This window comes from Adelges cooleyi, unplaced genomic scaffold, assembly GCF_023614345.1.
Source record: "Adelges cooleyi isolate 19-005CV unplaced genomic scaffold, UGA_ACOO_1.1 ACOO_flye_CR_arks_rails_tigmint_CR_PRNA_248, whole genome shotgun sequence".
Classification (NCBI taxonomy): domain Eukaryota; kingdom Metazoa; phylum Arthropoda; class Insecta; order Hemiptera; family Adelgidae; genus Adelges; species Adelges cooleyi.
Window position 1 is genome coordinate 1,495,735 of NW_026095913.1, and position 19,700 is coordinate 1,515,434.

General features: G+C 31.7%; 1 protein-coding gene across 2 annotated transcripts in view; it reads left to right on the forward strand.

Moving 5' to 3' along the window:
• The window catches only part of LOC126837315 (lachesin-like), a 153,565-nt gene that overhangs the window by 115,183 nt on the left and 18,682 nt on the right, over positions 1-19,700 (forward strand). For both annotated transcript variants that reach the window (XM_050571173.1, XM_050571175.1), the window contains exons 3-5: positions 9,691-9,989; positions 13,399-13,500; positions 16,289-16,397. In XM_050571173.1, the coding sequence (XP_050427130.1) occupies positions 9,691-9,989; positions 13,399-13,500; positions 16,289-16,397 (510 nt within the window). The remainder of the gene's footprint in view (positions 1-9,690; positions 9,990-13,398; positions 13,501-16,288; positions 16,398-19,700) is intronic.

Here is a 19,700-nt window from a genome sequence, read left to right on the forward strand (position 1 = left end):
CACAAACGGATATTAAAAGTATTTAATTACAACTGTAGAACAAAAATAATATTTCCATAAAAACAGATTACTACGGTTTTAATAGTGGCACTATTGTTTCGACCTTTGTTTATTATTATTGTTATTGTTATTGCAATATGAGTTATTAGCGAGTGTGGTAAAATTATTTCCCCTTTTTTATAACCTTTGTGTAAAGCCGTAACTGCAGGAGAATGACAAATATTCAGTACCTACCGCGGAAATTGTGGTAAAAAATAAAAATAAAAGAAATTCCGAATGTCCTCAAAGTGAACTTTGTAATTTATTTTTGGAATTAACAAAACAAAAATCATAATTTGTTGTGTGCTACTTTTTTTTTTTTACTTAAACAGATAAAACTTTTTTATATAAATTTCCTGAAACCTAAAAAAAAAACAAATGAACAGCCGACAATTGTATATTTCAATTTAAAACTTGTACTTGCACTTTTTTTTTTTGTAAAATGTATAGCAAAATTAATTTACATGTTCTTACTCAATGAAAATAAAACCGCAGACGTTTTTAAAATAGTATAAGTTTTACTTGGGTACTTGAACTTGAATTGATTTAACGTTAATTTTCAATTTTAATAACTTGAAAAGTAATTTTAAAAAATTGGTTTTTATCCAATTACAACGGCAAAAATAATACAAATTAATTAAATACTATATACGTTTCTATTAGAACTTTAAAATATGTTAATAAACTTCTGGACAATCTAAAAACCGTAAATACCTTGTGCATTAGCTATCGCATAAAAAATTGTTTTAATTTATATTATTATTTAGAGTTACTTGATAATTGTTTTATAAAACAACGATGGCATAATGCACAGGTACTTGTGGACTTATATGTGTTAATGTAGATTATTATATTCAGTACAGACATTTTAAATATGTGCTGCAAATAGACCATGTCAACGGTAAATTAATGTGTGTTCTAACTTCGAAGTATATAAAAAAAAAAATATTCCTCACGTGCAATGTAATAATTCAAATTTAAATGCTAATTCATTATTTTTATTATTATTATTTTTATTTTTTACAACGTCATACATAATTTAACCGAGTATGTAAACATTTAAAAATATGCATTTTGTTGATGCAATATTTCAGAATAAATTCATTTTCCCGTGTGTGTATAGATCTAACAAAAAAATAACAGCTTTTACTGATTTAACAAAGTGCAACGTTCCGGATGAGTTTACAGAAAAAATTTGCAAAATTAAGTTTAGTTCTGGGTGACCGATAAAACGCTTGCCGGTATTTCGGGATAATGATATTAAAATAGAATCAACTATTGAATACCTACAGTATTTTGTCTCGACAAGTGTCCACTCCTTTGTTTTGTGTGTACAATATTTAAATGCGATAGCTATGGAACACAACGATTGCCAAATAATTGCATAATTATTATTGTAGCCCGGACAAAGTGGTTATGCAGTAGAAGCCATTATCCGTGATAATAACAACATAATACTATTTGCACTGGCCGTGTAATGAAATTGCAGTGTTCCCATTTACATACCCAATATAAACCACTCGCGAAGGTCGAGATAAAATACATTTTTATTGTTTATGTTTTTTTTTCATAGCTCTGGCAACGTAAAAAGCTTAAATGATAACCTATAAACCGCCACCCCGGTAGAACAATGGCCTAACTAAAAAATTTGGTAAAATGGGCTAAATGCTTTAATGTGTTTAAATATATCGAACGCATAAGGTAGGTAGAAAAACGATGTAACTGTAATTGTAATAATTTCCCAAGCATTTCCATTCTATTAAAATTACATCCCATAATATTTTAGTGAAAATAATTTGGTTTTTTCGTTTTCCTGTAAAATTTCAATTTTTGCAGTTGAGTTAACAAAATTAACTGTTTATTAACTAGTATGTTAACTTGTGTTATAGAGTAGCACCCAGGTAAAAATAATACTACACTCCATCATTCCTCCTGTCCTTAAACTTCAATAATATACTGGTTATAGTCAAAGTTGTCAGCTTTCTTAGCTAGAACACATTTATTTCTCCGCTAAAGGAAAAAAAAATAACATCATGAATATGTTTTAAAAAAATAGTCTTGAACATCATATATTCTAGTACAGTAGACAAAGAACATAACAAAATTAAAATCTGACCATCCTAAGTAGTCGAAATATTGTTAGGTTTTTGCACGTGCATATCCCGGCAAAGTAATTAGGTTGAAAAGTTTTATTTTAATTAAGTGCTTTTCTCTTTTATTTATTTAAGACGTCACGACATCTTTTATGCTCAAGGCGTTCAGAAGAATTTCCAGGAATGGAATAAGCCACTTTTTCATTTAGTTAGGGAATCAAAAAGGAAATTTCGTCGGAGTTGTACAAATTCTTCTTCGAATAATTTTTCCACAATTTATTTGATTAAATATATTTTTTAATTATTCGAATGAAAAATGATTCGAATAACTTATACTTGAATAATGTGACACCTAAATGGTCGACTCGAATGGCGCACAACTCTGGATCCAAGTCACCAAGCGTTTGGGCATGGAGCAAGTTTTAAAAGTAAATTTGCAAGTTTAATGCAATTTTTACATGTTTCCCTCCTGAAAAGCAGGCATTTAACTTATATGATACGTTTTTATTAGTCATTTGTAGCCTTATACTAACAAATATCAGTCGACTCGACTGAACCGAGTATTATTTTGTGTACTATGGCTATGAGGTTTTTTTGAGGGGTTGGAGAGGGGGAGGGTTTTTGCCACAATCATTTCGACATACCCGTGTTAATCGGGCCAAGCAGAATGACCGTCTGCTGGGAACCGTCAAATGACCTGTGTGCGTTTGATGTGTCCGACAGTGATTAATTGGCTTGGAAAACGGTTTAGACCGAAAAACGGTTGCAAAAGATTCGTCCTGCATTTCACAGGGGCACAACGTCACACGGTCACGCGTCGATCGTGTGGCAATTAGTTACCATTCAAATGGGACCGACCAGTGGACCGGGACAATGTCAATTTTGGGGACTAACAATTGTAAGTACACAACAAAAAAAAAATATCGACATTTCCGTGGCAGCGCGTGACCCCAGGCACTTTGCTGGTGCACACAAATCAAATTTTCTACTACTACTGGAATCGGGAGGGATAAGCATGTTTTTTAAAAGCATAACTTGTTGATGTGTACTACATCAAATAAGTCACTACTATAATAAAAATTAATAAATATTCTGGATAATGATACAAATGAACTGTCTGAAAATAATACCTTAAAATGGCAATGGACGTTTCGTCAACAAACAAATGTTTTTAAGGTATTTAAATAACTCTTTCTAAAATTTGCTCTCGATAGCAAGAAAATATAAATGGTCGAATATTTCTTTAAATTTTGTATAATTATATTATAGTACCAAAAGACTAGAATGGCCGCGTCAAAGATGGTTGGCTACGGTGAAAAGAGACTTGACACGAATAGACCCTACTTACAGCATTAATTTGGCATCAGATAGAAATCAATGAAGAAGAATTGTAGAAGCGGCATTAGACCTGAATGGTATGTTTTAAGCCTGAGAAGAAGAAGAAGATAATTATATTATATTATTTATATAATATGGATAATATAACCAAAGAAATCGGTTTAGTGAGTTGTTGAAGTCAGAGAAAATAAAACACATTGTAATAACGCAATGACTTTTCAGTTTAAATGGTAGATGTCTTTTTTTTCTTTTTTTTTTGTTAACCTTCAGTTATTATTTTGTGTCTCTAACCGATAAGTAATTTTGTAGGAAATTGTGTAAAACATATGAATACACGAATTCACGGTGACTCCGTTGTCCATAAGCGACTTCGGCTTCGCATATGGCGTCGAGGGAGCGGTTACAAACAGGATTATTTAAATTAATTATTAGCACTATATTATAATAATTATTATTATTGTGTAAATCCGAAATGTAGAGTTTTTTTTGTTTAAGACAATTATGTACCTATTGACAACTTGATATCAATGAAAATGTGTCACGTAGACTAAAATAATTTGAATAAACACAAGAAATAATGAACTTAAAAAAAAACGATGTCACACGATTTTTGGAAAATATTAATAAAGAAAAAACTGAATAATCAACTGGCGTTTGTTATTTGCAAAATGTTTTATCATTCTCTTTGTCAATTTAGACTTGAAAACTGTAATTCTTCTATCGGGTGAAGAATCAAACGACTATACGGTTTTACCACTTGTAAACGTTATTTATTTTAATTTTAATTTGATTTTGTGTTGTAACATATATGGTATGTTGTACATGCATTGTAGCTGTAGCAAGTTAAGTACAACAGCAGAATGTGATTTTACACTTATCCTATAACTACAATTAGAAAAGTTAAATAAATAATAGTTCCCACCCATTCTATAGAAAAATTTGAACTAATTCGACAATTTTTGAAACCATTTTAGCACAGTTTTTTAAAAATTGTGAAACTCGGATACGTTGTGAAATAACTATTCGGATAAAGTTTCATTCCAATAAGAATTCACACAACTGTGACTCGCCGAAGACCGACTGTGCGAAGACCGCCTATGTGTTTATCCAATAACGTTCTGAGAAATCAATCGTGCGCGTCTTAGTTGTTTCATTGTTGTTGCTGTTTTTTCCTTCCGAAAAACCACTCCAGCTCGACTTAAACAAACAAACGTCTTGATGTCTTGTATCGGCCTACTAGTTAAGCGTATTGTGGCCGCCCGGCTACATCGCCAATCGAATCAATGGTTTCCGCTTCCGTACGACCTAGTTTCGTTCGCCTCTGCCTAACGGCTGCTCTAAGAAAAACCTACCGAACGGTTGCAAAAAAAAAAAAAACGTTTGCGAAACGACTTCGGTATAAGGAAACGCTATTATAGTATAATATTGCTAGCCGGATATAGGCCGAACGACGATTGGCTGGACCGTTTTACACGTGCCGAAGATTAAGTGTCATGCTATTCAGTGTAAAGCGACAGTAATGAAGTCTAACGCCAGCGTCCATCCACCGCGTACGTTCTTTGGTAAAATGTGAGCTAGCAACTATAAAAAAAAAATTGTTAAGTAAAAAGCGCAGGGTAAATAACGAGAAAAGTCACTTATTCAAATCTGAGAAAAATATGCTCAACCCATTAGTAGTGGTATCGTATTGAAAAACACCAATATGGTAAATGGTCAGGTTTTTAATTTATTTTGTAATTCAAAACGTTCATTTCACTACCTCGTCCAGGAACGCTTTTGATAGGGTCAGCCATATAGACCTTAGAACAAGCCAGGAATGTGAGATAATGACTATTGAACGTTTTTATCGAGGTATGTTAACGATTCTGATTAACACATTTTGAAAATTGTCGACACTTAACAAAAACAAATGATTCACAAAAGTACCACTATCGGTGAAATGACTCTGATATTATGATCTGGGGTTACTCTGTTTGGTAATATTAACAGGCCAAACGGTTTTCGTCGATACCGTCGGTATTATAACACGGCCAATACATATTTTAGACGTTATTAAATACACGAATACATTTAACTCTGTTTTTTGTTAAATTACAATAGTATTTCGGTACATGTTTTATGACGAATTTGTGTTGTATTGTTGACCGAACAACGTCAATTGGATTGGAACTGGCGAGAGCACGTGTGAGTTATGGTTAACTTTCAATATCACGTACGCTGTTTTGCGATTATATTACACAAACATAATCTAAATGCGGAATACAAAAATACAAAATGTGAAAAATATCGACAGCCCGTGTGCGTATGTCGGAACATAATTTATCACAAAGGCTTATTTTATTTATTACACGCCGTTTAAGCGACGCCGCGTTCGGTCTTACCGAAAGGCTTTTCGATTTTCCGTTTTAAATGGTAAAAAAAAAAAAAAAATACCGGAAACCCCATTTGACGTTTTAATTATAAAACTCAACAGAAACAACATGTGCACACACAAAGAGGTTTTTGTGTACCATAATATGGTAGTACTCAAGTCATACTCAAGTACAATTTTTGTTTGTTTTTTTTTTTATGTTAGAAAATGTGATGGAAGTTGTATACATGACATTGAATTTGTCGTTTACGATACGTTTTTTGAAATCTTTGTATGTTATTTTCTCCGCTTCACAGATATACATTTAAGCATTCAAGTTTTTAGTTTGCCACCAGAATAGAGTTGGTTGGGTAAATATTTTTTTAAGGTTTTTTGGCGACCTTGTGACATTTTCTTCCGCACCCACCATAATTTCGAATTTGTCTGGAAAGCAATTTATCATAAGTGGTGGTGGGTATTGCAAGGCTTTTCGTTTTCTGTTTTGCATGGCAAAAAAACACCCCCCCCCCACCCATTTCATGTTTAAATTAATACACTTGTTAAGACCAATATGTCAAGCCGCGTGCGACCAACAAATTGGTTTATGTGCGTTGTTATGCGATTGTACACACAATTCAACTAATTAACTGCAAAAATTTTGAAACCTCTTAAACGTTTTTTTTTTTTAAATTCGTACACGACCACTTTGTCGGACGGTAATAATGCCTATCAAAAATCGATCCGAATTCCATAAAAATATAAAGTAATAGATTGTTATGTTGGCGAGCGTGTGCAGCTCTACGGTTTATTTGTATCGTATACCGACTATATACGAGCAGACGATGTCGTAAAATATAATATATACGTGTCTTTAATGAAAAATCAATAACTCATAATTTTAGACACATACACACACACACCACATAATATTTCTTTTTCAAGCAAACAGGACGCATAAATCATAATAGGAAACTGTAACAGTGACGCAAGAATTATTTTTCTTAAGTGGGGGTGATGTATATATTATAGTGAGAGTAGTAATAAGTAACAAACTAAACAAACAAAATTATAAACAGTTTTTCGGTTTAAACTCATATTTTAATAATACAAATATAAATATAACTATTTAGGTACATCTTTTTCTACATTTTTGTTAGCACCTTATAAACCTTTAATTATAAGATATATTTATTTAAAACAAGATGCCGAGATTTAGTCTGCCAGGGCTGAGTAAAATAATCCCCCTTCCCCATTCCCATCCCCACCCGCATCCCTCATCTCTAATCTCTAATCTTTTATTTAATTTATTTACATTTCGTATTTAATGTACAAAGTTCGTGTTTGAGGTCATCTTTAAGGGTGGAATTTTCGAAAAGTACTATGCCAGTTAGGTTCGCGAGAGTGGACTCAACAACTTCCCAAAGTTACATGGCGATCGGATGTATGGTGTACTAATGCATAAAGGACAAACAGACATTCATTTATATATATATATATATATATATAGAAGATATGTAATTACATAATATTTTGTTTTTGTTTTAAAAAGTTAATAAAATGTTTACGTTACTGTTTAAAAATCTTAAGCTCACAAGGTCTTAGCACATAAGTGATGGGGTTATGTTTTTAAAAATCATATCAAAATTCGATTAACTATATTAACTAATTGAGTATAGAAAAGAATAATTTTCATAAAACGTCTAATTTCTTCTGAGATACTGAACAGGGATCACCACTCGCCATGTATAATGAAATTGCTTTCTTCTTTTTCTTTTTTTTTTTAATTATCGCATCAGGAAAAGTCCATAAATCAATCTCCGGTTTTGCAGAGGTGGCCTCGAATTAATCAAGTGTAGGTTTTCCTCGCTCAAAACTTTTATCGAAACCCACTCTGCTGCCGGAGGGCACGCGAAACCACTTTGCCGAAATATATTATATCTGTGCATATCGTTTTGCCACAATCGGTTGAACGCGACTCTTTGACGTCGGATTTATATGGCTGGAGAAAATAAAAACAAGATTTTTATGTGTATATACACTGTATGATATAATATGCACTGAATTCCGTCAGTCGGAACGTATAGCTGATTTTTTGTCCGCCAACAATGTTTAACGTCGACCGAGAAAAATAAGGTTCTCGTTGGTATTCCGATTCGCGTGCGTTTTTATTTTACAACCCTTTATTTGATTTTCTCAACAGTATCGCTTTAAGTCATAATATCACATCCAGTCGAGCGCAGTGCATCGTTCGAATAAGACACGTTGAATCATCTAGGTAACACATTGTTAGTGTGTTTTTTTATTATAGCTCAACAGTTACAAACAGTGTTTGGTACATTAATGATAATATGAACTAAATGAAGTCAATACAATTGAATAGAAAAAGGAAAGAACAAATTTTGAAGTTTTGGAAGCGAGAAGAATGCTCGACTGTTTTTTCCTATTTAGAAGAAAAGACTTGTAAATAGGTTGACCTTTGAAATTGGCGGTGTTATCGCTGCCGCATAGAGCGCATTTGGCAGAATACATTATTCAAGTAAAAGTTTGAACATAATAATTATTATTCGAGTAATAATTTATAAGAATTCAATTATCCGAAAAATGTCCAAACAAATTATTTAAACAGTTTGTGAGTGTTTTTTAAATTATTTATTATAAATAAACTATATAATAAAAGTGCAAAATAAATTAAACCAGTATATTTTGTGGGAAAATAAATTTTTATTAGAATAACTTCAAAAATAATATTTTAAATAAGATTATATTCGAATAAGAATTGGCACAACTCTGATCTCATCGAAGTCTATTGGACGAGACTTTGCTTTTAGAAAATATGCTGTTATAGTTCACGATACGAATTTTTCGGTCGGATTAAGTTGTAAAGATTTTTATTTTAATTAAAACGTTTTTCGGAAAAGTACTAAAACAATAATTAATTTTCTTCGTTATTTGTAATCTTTTTTTTTTTTAAGATACACAGAGAGTAATAAATACATATTAGGTATCCTCGAGCGTATACACATAAATCGCATAACAATTATTTTCAAGAAAAACTTTAAGCAAAAACAGTATTATGAAATAATTATTTTCATTTTTTTCGTTATTATTTTTTTCCAATAGAAAAAATTAGTAATATAGAGAATTTAAAAATTCTACGGGATGATCTGGATAGCTGTATAATGTGTTGTGTTTTGTATGTCAAAAATACAAGTAGTGATTGAATCTATGAACCGTAATGATGATGACGTATAATCGTCGTTGGCTAAGAGGTCTAGAGTGAAATTGTAAAGGATAGCCGGCCGGATGAACAAAATTATAACGGACGAAATTATAAAGAACCCATTATTTAAGTTTAACGTAGCATAAAGTTGATCAGAAATCTTCTAGCCGGTCCATCTTTGCGTTGTTAACTGTTAATGGCAAGGAAAACGAGAGAAAACTAGAGGAAAAAAATAAAGCGAAACAGAAAAATACAATAAAAGTACGGCATAACAGGAGCTGATGTATTAAAGTAGGCCGTGTAGATAAGGTGACTGACGATAATGGGTCAACGCTAAACTTGTGTTGGGTTCTTGAATATAAAAATAGAACAATAATTGCACGTTTTATTTTCGAAAAATTGTCGTAAAACTTTATATCGGTTGCATCTTAATATATTTTATGGACTATTTATATGAAAATAAAATTATAAAAAACGTTGCATCGTTGTTTTGCGTTTAACGGTTTGGTTTTTTATTTGTCAATATAACTTTCCGGTACATATTTATTACTGCGTTCAGTAACAATAAAAACAAAAAAAGGTTATTCCAATATTGGATTAGACCGATTTTTTTCCAAAGTTATTACTAACAGTTTATAACAATTTTACAGGTGATGGAAAGCAAAATTCAGTTCCCAAAGACGACGGGAAAACGATGAAAAAACCGCCGACGACCGTTCAAACGTCCACATTATCTACTCTGAACGTTACAAACGCAACCGTGACCAGCAGCACTACAGCTGTGGCCGACATGTCGAATACGACACACAACAGTGTTTTGGACGACCTACAATTACAACGGTCTCTGCTCAAGCCTAAGTTCTTGACGGAAAACTCTTCCACGGTTGTCGCCCAAACCGGAGCCTCCAGTCGGATATCGTGTCTGGTCGCAAACTTAGGAGACTGCGTGGTGAGTTTATAACTATAATAATTCTAAAGATTATAATACTGACAACATACCGTTTAGAAATTACTGTAAATGGTTCATTTCACAGAAAGTGCAAAATATGAAATATTCGTGTCGATGTCAAATCGTTGTCATTGTTTTTGGTGTAGTTCAAAAAATGTTAATTTAGGGTGTACTCAGGACGTCCAAAATGTGTTAATCAAAATGCCTCAATAAAAAGGTTTTAAAAAAATCAATCAAAAGCCATTCCCTCACAGCCCTCCTTGATATCTCTAGCTGACTCTTTCAAAGCCCCTTCATAGACATATAGTGATAGGTCGCTTGGAAAAAACAACTAACAACAATAATTTTAAAAAAATAGGATGTCCTCGTTAACTTCGCCAATAAATATAATATTAATGACAATTTTGATGAGTGATATCTCCAATTATTTGAAATTTCTCGTCGTTACTTAAAACGTTTATTGTAAAAATGGTGTAACTTCAAATATTTAAAATATACAATTTTTTGCTGAATGGAATCACATATATATATTTTGTTATAAAAGAGAAACAACTCCAATAAACGCAAAAATAAATAAAAATTAGAAAACACTGAATTGAACGTTAATTTACAAGAAGCTCATTATTTCAAAATTCAATTACAAAGAGATAACTACACTTTTACAATGAACGACACAAATATTAATACAAGTCTTAGTACTTCCTTATAAATGTATGATATGCAATGGTTAGGAATTTATAATAATTAAGCAGCTATTTAAATATATTTTTAGAATAAACAACAAAATACATTTTTTCGATTATCTACATAAAAAAAGTTGTTTTATATAATTTTTTGTTCAGTGCATTTTTTTTATTAAGCAATATGATAACAATAAAAATTTAACTATCACATTTTCTACAATACATTTAATCTATACATAATAATGGTACACTAGTTTTTATTATAACTATACACAAATTACACCATTATTTATATATTTAGTATGGGAAAGAACATATTATTAGTTGCAAATTAAAAACAAAACATTCAATGTAATAATGTTTATAATAAAATTAATCGTATATACTTATAAATGCAATTTTAAGAGTACTCCGACGGTTCCGGTTGATTGTTAAACTGTTTTTATAATACCAAGACATGCGAGTACTATGTAGAATGACTGACTGCACTGTTAATTATGCAGCATGTAATGTGTATAAGTACTTGAGTAAATTACTCTCGGGGTGCGTATAACCATGTTAACATAAATCGTACAAGCTCTACTGCGACATTAAGTTAAGTAGCAAAAACCTAAAACGAACAGTTATTATTATCATTATTAATTTATGCGGAAAATTAACTATCAGTTTTCATAAAATTAAAACGAACAGCCACTCGAACGCTTAAATCGGTCGTTTGACTGCTTTACAACTGCTTTTGCAGTAAAACAAATAAATACCTGTCATTTAAAGTTTACTGTAAGTTATTCAATACAAAATAAGCGCAATAGAATGTCGAATACTGTTGTTTTGGCATTGTTCGGCACGGATGACATAAAGTGCCAAACGAATAATTAAAAAATTGTTCGAACGACAGAGTTCAAAGCAATATTGTATTGTACACAGCTTTGAATATCCGATTTAAATATCTAAACACATTTTGTACAATATATAGTTGGAATTATATCAGTTTACTCAAAAATAGTTTGGCGGTTATATTTATAACCATTTTCAACAAGGCCTCAGCGTCGTAAAGAAACCCAAAAAGTTGTTAAGTTTACACAACTCAAATTTCAAACCTTTTTTCATTCATGCCCGGCCTGTATTCTGCATTCTGTTTATTCTTTATACTATTGTATTGCGTACTTGTGTGATTGTAAACAAATTTTATTACTTATAATGTGAAATGTAATATTAACCTTACTTAATGTGACCCAATAGCCAGAAATTCTGTTGGTCATAATAATAATAATAATAATAGAAAAATAAAAACAAGCATCTTATTTTTCTTTAATGTCTGTTGTGTTCGATACTCATTTAATGATTTTATAAAAAAAATAAGGTTTTTTACAAAATCGGGAAAACACAATTCCTTTAACAATCATTAAAGGTACGAAACTGCATGTTTGTACTTCCATTATAATACGGTCAATGTAAAAAACACTAACGTCACAGACAGTTCACAATAATTAAAGTGAATTGAACGGATTTGATTTTTTTTTTTAATGTGAAACTTAGGTACTAGTTGATTGATTTAACTATTATTAAATAAGTTGGATTTACTAGAAAAGCTATAAAAAATTAAAACTATAAATGCTCATAATACAATCTTTAAAATAAAAAATGGTCATACCTAGTTATACCAAAATTTAATTGTAGCAATGAATATCGACACATTGAAAGGGGAAACACAATGTAGATTTTTTTTTTAACGGGGGTTGTGGTATTCGTGTTATATTAATAAACTTTCATGAATTTTTCCTAGGACGTTGAAGTTTTCCTTTGAACCGAAACTTGTATGACCTATATTGGAAGTTAGTATTTTATTAGGTACTTCGTATTGGATAAAGCTTGGAGCACTCATTTAAAATATTTTTTTTTTTATTAAAAATAAGAATTTTAAACAACAGTCAACATGTAGCTGTAGTTAAAAACATTAAATACCTTTGGTGAGAGGACGACGTCATAGAAGAAATGGCCAGTAAGACATAACCAGTCATTGCATTAACTTGTATTACTTTCAAAGAAAAAGACCGAAGTTGAATAATATTTTTTAAAAATTTAGGCAGAAATTTTAAATTCCGTTCCGTTCATTTAAATAATGGAAACGAAACTAATTGAAGAGTGGCTTTGACTGAGCAAAATTAAATTAAATTTTAATTATGCTCTTCAAAGCTGTTGTGAACTTCCCGTTTAACATTGCAACTGTTTGTGTTCTGTTAGTGGTGGACAGCTGGTGTACACAAAAAAACACGATAAAAAATAGCAATTATACATATTGTGTTAATTTTCCATTTTTGGGATAAACTAATTGATAAAAGCTTCATGCGCATATTATATACAAACGTTATTACATTAATAAAACACTCAAATAAACGGCATACGGACTTTTTTTGCAATTAACACTTTTCCACTTCACCATATATTTTACACTTTGCTTTGTGATTATTATTATTTTTTTTTTTTGTGTATACCCCTCGTCCCACTCACGTGACAGTTGTGTCATTCTTTTTTTCAAAGTACGCTTGACGATACTGTAATTAATTTATTAATTAAACATTTGCTATTAATGTTATAGCGTTCAATTAAATGCAAACTTAAACTGATTTTTCGCGATGACTAACAACCTCAAAACAAACTACTGTGTTTATACACAAGTCGTTGTGAAGTCAGTTAATAAAATTAAAACGGTATTGTGGTGTTTTCAGGTTTCCTGGATTCGAAGACGGGATTATAGACTACTCACAGTCGGTCTATCAACGTACACAGAAGACTTGAGGTTTCAGTCGTTACATCACGTTCAGACAGGGGTAAGTAATTTTTTTATATTATTTTAAAAAGTTGTATTTTCTCTATAAATAAACTACGTTGGACGCTGGCAAAATAATAACTTTGTCCAAAGAACATACGAACAATGCACATAGTTATACCGGAATGAGTAACATTACAAAAAGTGTATGTAAGAGAATATTTCATCCCAGAAACTTTTGGCCTGGAGTTGATAAAAATATATACCCACACTACTGTTCCAATTGTCTTATGTTGCAAATCAAATATTTCAGATCAAAAACATTAAAACGATTTACGAATAATGTTGGTTTTAAAAACATTTCTACAACATAAATATCTTTTAATCGATATTTGTTACATCAGGTTTTAAATAATGCTTACAGTTCAATATAAAATGTGTTAAAATAACTCTTTTCTTAAAACATTACCTGAGCAGAGAAGGTATTGGTTTTACATTGATGTTTTGTTTTGAACCAGCTCAATTGATTGCCTAGTGTAAACTTTAGTCTATAGATCAGAAATCATACTAAAATGTGAACATTAATGGTCAAACAATTTAGTACGTTAAACAATGATTCGTACAACTTTTAATCAAATAATATGCGTGTTATCTATTTGACTATTTTGAAAACGTTTTATTTGAATGATGCATAACTCTCGTAAAAATGGTCAAATTAGGTCTAAAAATAAAAGTAGTATTCTTAGATGGATGGCATAATATACACAGTTAATATAAAAAGATATCAAAAATCTATTCTAATATTTTTTTTTAATCAGAAAAACACCCCGAAAAGGGGAAAGTTAGTCTTATACCGTAGTCAATTTTTAAGTTGCTACAAGAAAGTGAATCATCAGTCAACAGGTATTAGAAATTTATGTTATTATGATAATTTCGGGGTAATAATTTCTATAGGCCTATGACCTCCCCCCCCCTCAATATGCTCTGTCACCACTATGACCCGTAAGGGGGTTTTTTTTGTTGTTAATTTTAAACAATATTATTTTGGTTCATTCATCAGATTTCTTTTGGGCGTTCTTTGCGTATGTTATTTTTGTGTGGTAAAGTAAAATCACGGTCGACACGCTTTTTCGCTACTTCTTGTCGATGTACGTGCGTTGAAAACAAATAATTGGGTGGGAAAAACATAAAGGCACAGAGTTAAGCCTCTCGGTCTTATAGAACCATAGCTGATAACCGCCGGACTGTGGGAGGAAAAAAATCGTAAAAATTTGTTTCTTTAACTCTGCGGCAAACGTTGGCGGTGCATATTAATGTGTTCGCACCAGAAAGATCCGGCCAGAAACGTAAGCTTTTAATGTTCACACAAGCTCTAGAGAACTTTTTACATAACGGCTATCGGTCGAAACTAGACTTGGAAATTTATGCGGAAAGCCCACGCAAAGTGGTATGTCTTGTGGAAAGTCCCAAGTAAGCTCAGAACAGAAAAAAAACGGTCGAACTAGTTCCAAAACTATATGAAATATTTTTTTGGATAATATACAAAAATATAAATATCAAAAACCCTACCCCCCAAGGGTAGAACCTTTTTTTGACGTGGAATATTTTTGGACTCAGGGTTATCACATAACTTGCGAATGGACGATGAGGTGAGCTTTAACGTCTAAAAATAAGAAACAAATTAATCACATTATGGTTTTTACAATTTTTTAAAAAATTTTACTTACTAAATACTCAGACTATGGTGTGTTTTTAGCTGATGAACTAAATTTATATGTTTCGAATACCATAACAATGAACTTTTGCCCGGTCGTTTCTTATAGTCTCTTTGCGTTTCCCGTAGTAGTGTTAGCCTACAATATTTGCCACAACGATTCGTCAACCGTTTGACAGATGGTACTAGAGCCGGACAGAGCTCCAGATGCGACCAACAATTTGTCTAAGGTCGTTGAAGAGCGACGGGGGACAAGTAGAGTATAGTAAGAGAAAGACGAACGCGTTTTAATTAATTTATACAAAGGCCGTTGCTGGGACTTTGTTGGAAAAAAATGAACGAGCGGAATTAAATCCCAAACACTACGGTTATGGTAATTAAGCCATGGCCATATTTTGCCGAGTTATTAAAATATTTATAGAATAGAACGAAACGAATGTTTGGAAATTAATTTAAGCTCTCCGGGGAGGGTTGGGGGGGGGGGTTGGTGGTCGAGGAAACGAATTATGAAATCAGTGAAATTGTTCACGTGTCGACGAACCTAGTTTCCTGCATTGGTATCCCAACCTAACGGAATCATATACAAATACTTGAACTTTGATGCACAGCCGAGAAGGTATTGTTTTTGAATCGCTCAACTTCAAAAAGCACCGACATTAGAAACACATGTAGGTATCCCAATCGATAAAAACTAATACTACAATCCCATATACCGTTGAACCGATGTCTTCGTGTAGCGCAGTAGTACTCTCACACATGGAGCAACTTAAACAATTTTTACGGCCCAAGTAAAATTATCCCCTTCATCTTTGGATGATTCTGTAATACGTAGTAGTTTTTGTATCAGCAATAATACCTCACTCGTCCCAAATGTGTTCTCTGAAAATGGTATTTGAAATGGATGACAATAACATAGTACACACGGTAACTTCTATGACGGGACCGTACAGGATGATCCATCTATCTAATCTAATCTAACGATCGTGACCGAGAAAATCACTGTCACTGCAAACCGTAGAATTCGTGTGTATTTAACGCCATAAACTATATTCACCATTGGAACCATTCAAATTTGAAATTCAAACCTAGATAAATGTAGAAAACCTCATTGACATTGGTTTTTGTTGTGTTTTAGGATTGGACGTTGCAGATAAAATACGTCCAACTGCGAGACGCCGGCCTATACGAGTGTCAAATATCGTCTCATCCGCCAAAAAGCATTTTCATCAACCTGAAAGTAGTCGGTAAGTGAAAACGTGGTTGGGTGTAATACTTAGATGGAGAGGAATAATAATATATCGACTTTGTACGTTAATTAGGGTAATTTTAATGCACATAATTCGATGTACAGTATTATGATTTGTTGCCGTTTAATCGTCATGTGCGCAGCTAAGCGATTCGGATTTAATTATGTGTGCGGCACAGACTAAACATATTATTTAATATAGTTAGCGATTATTAACTTCCATGTATAGCCATCGCGGCCGTCACTGCTAAACCGCATGCATTAACCCGCGTTCGTCAAATCGCATAAATCGTTAGACCAAAATAATTAACATCCCTCGGTTTGTACTAAACCCACACGGTCACGACAGCCCCCCACAAACGAATGGCTATGTTAACAGTTTATTAGCTGCTTTCGGTTCCTTAGCAATTTGTATATGGTACATAATATAATATTATGTCATCGATTTTAGTTTCGAAGCGTAGCTGCAAATAAATGTAATTTATTTCGAATTTTTTAATTTACAATTTTTATTTTTTTGACAAGCTCTTTCTAGTGAGCTTTGAATCAACTTTCTATTTTTTATAGTTGAAGAGAAAATTATAAAATATAGCGTATATTATATGGTATAACACACAGACTTTTTTCAAATTCAAATCATCATACCGCGTGGGTATGAAATCCGATTCACCTGACAGCTAATCCACCTTATAAGCTAAGACAAATATTTATCTTCTCGTTATTTATCTATACAATTTTTTTTAATTTCCTATTCACAACCAGCTCTTAAATTAATCGACATAATTTTTGTTTTCACTTCATTTGTCATACTTACAATACTTTTAACTTTTACTGGAAACCTTATGAGTGAATTGTGGGTCTCTCTAATCAAGTAATTGAAAAAATCATCCGTCACAAGTACCTGGGTCTAAGTAAATAATTAAATATAATTTTGTATTTTGCCTTTTTAAAATGTTCACGTTTGCTTATAATTAATGCATACAAACGACCCTCCATTCCACTTGGGTTTAACTTCGTGCACTGTTTAATTGTATCATTAAACTATCACAATTAGGTTGTTAGGTATAGAATAGTGTTCTCTGTCGGTATACGATTATGTTAAACTATATTTTCAACAAGGTATTTTTAACTCAGGTTTTCTTTTTTAAATTTTCGTTCATTTGGGCGTTAAACAATAAAAAAATTCTTAAAATATAGCTCAATGGTTTAACATAATCAGAATGAACGCTGGATGATGATGTTTATTCTACTGGACATCGAGAGTATAAAGTTCTGTGTGATAAGGCTGAATATTTTCATAGGGTTCTAACTAGGTAGATCAAAAAAGTGAGTTTCTTTGTACAGACCAATGAGTCTATTTCCAGTTTTAGCAATGTTGTTTGAAAAAAATGTTCTCAAAAGTCATTCAAACCCACTAATTTCACACTTAAGTTCTAATACAATTTCTGAAAATCCCCCTTGCCGCAGTTAGATTAAAATATAATGGTACACATATAAGATTCCTAAAATGTATTACCCGAATAAACTTGTAAACTATTTGTATTAGGGTTCTACCATGGGATAGTCTCCCTTATGAATATTGTTCATTTTGTATTGTAAACCTAAGTTTACCTGTTTACTTTTTGTGTAAGCAAATAGTACAGATTCTACTTATATATACGCTTGAAGAAAAAAGGCCTCTAACTTACTACACGGTATATTTAATTTAAAAAAACCCCTTTTGAAGAAAGTTCATTCGGTAAACACTATGCATGAGTAATAATTATTTTTTTTTTATTGACAACATCCCGTTTCATATTTCTACCGAGCTAGTACATTATAATATAATATTATTATTTACAAAGAAGATGCGACCCTCTATTAAGAATAACAAATAAATTTAATACGCTTTAAGTAATCGGCGAATGTCTAAGGAATACATTTCTCGCGTTGTCTTTGCCTCTTTTCCCCTCTTCATTTACATACCGTTTTGTAGGTATAGTATTATGTTTTCTTAAGAACATAATATATTTTATTTTGTATTTATCCTCGTGAATAATTAACTTGAGCATTTTTCATTTTAAAAACAGGTGAAAAATTAAAAAGCCAGTTAAGTGGGGTCGAGGCATAGTAGTTAAGACGGAGCATATTTGGGCGGGGTGAGGTGTCCCAGGTCTCCAGGAGTTATAATTACAACTTAAAGTAAAAAATCCAATTTTAAATAAACGCTTTGATGCTAATCTGTAGATGGCAGATATGCAAATTTCGATAACAAGCATTGTAAAGACAATGGTGATGGGCTTAAAATGGTATATATAGTATAGGGTGGATACGATTAGGGTTTATCGTTTGTTTACAATAATTTGTTGTTATCCATATATCAAAGCTGACACTGTTTAATTTCACTCACACATAGGAACTTAGACATTTTGTAAGGTCAAAGTGTACTTCCCCTTTTTTTCAATAAAATAAAAATATGAATACGGATTTTTAAGAAAATCGTATATTATTTTATAGCCCCAGTCTGGATTTACCTTCAGTCCTTTTAGAACTAAAGCCCTAAAGCTTCATCTAATAAAGCGAAATAAAGAAAAAGTTTTCACCTCATTTAGGGGAAGGGGGTTTTGATATTTTTTTAGTAAATCAACGATTATCGATAGCTATATGTTTAAATAATAGACTATACAAATTTAGAACTAGTTAAAATATATATTTTAAAACGTTATACAATGCCGCCATTTTATATTAAAAAATATGTTCATTTTTTCCTTGATTTTTATAGAGAGGGCTTAATTATTATAATTTTTTACTCAATAAAATACTTTTCAGGTACGAAATTTCTGAACCAAATACTTGTTTAATAAAGAAATCGGTTCGGTAAAAAATAGAAAAATATAAGTACATCGTTGTAAAAACCATTTTAACATTTCAATTAACAATAGTATAACTAAAGTGTTTTTTAAATATTTGTTGGATGTTGATAATTTATACCTGAAAATTAAATTCAACAGCAGAATGCGGTTTTACCGTTTATCCTGTAACTACACTAAATAAAGAATAGTTCCTACCTGTGCTATAAAATTATTTTCGAATTTTTTTAAAAAATGTATAGCTAGCCGTAATTTATGTTAAAAAATTGTACATTTTTTAAGTGTTTAGGCCCAATAAAGTACCTATTAGGTACGGCTTGTTACGACATTGATTTGCTACATGAAGGAATCAATCAGTTCAGCAGCTTAGAAAATATCGGTGATCCAGAAAAAAAAGAAATACTCAACAGACCTAACCTTATCAGCTTCGAAGCTAAAAATGTCAATTTAAA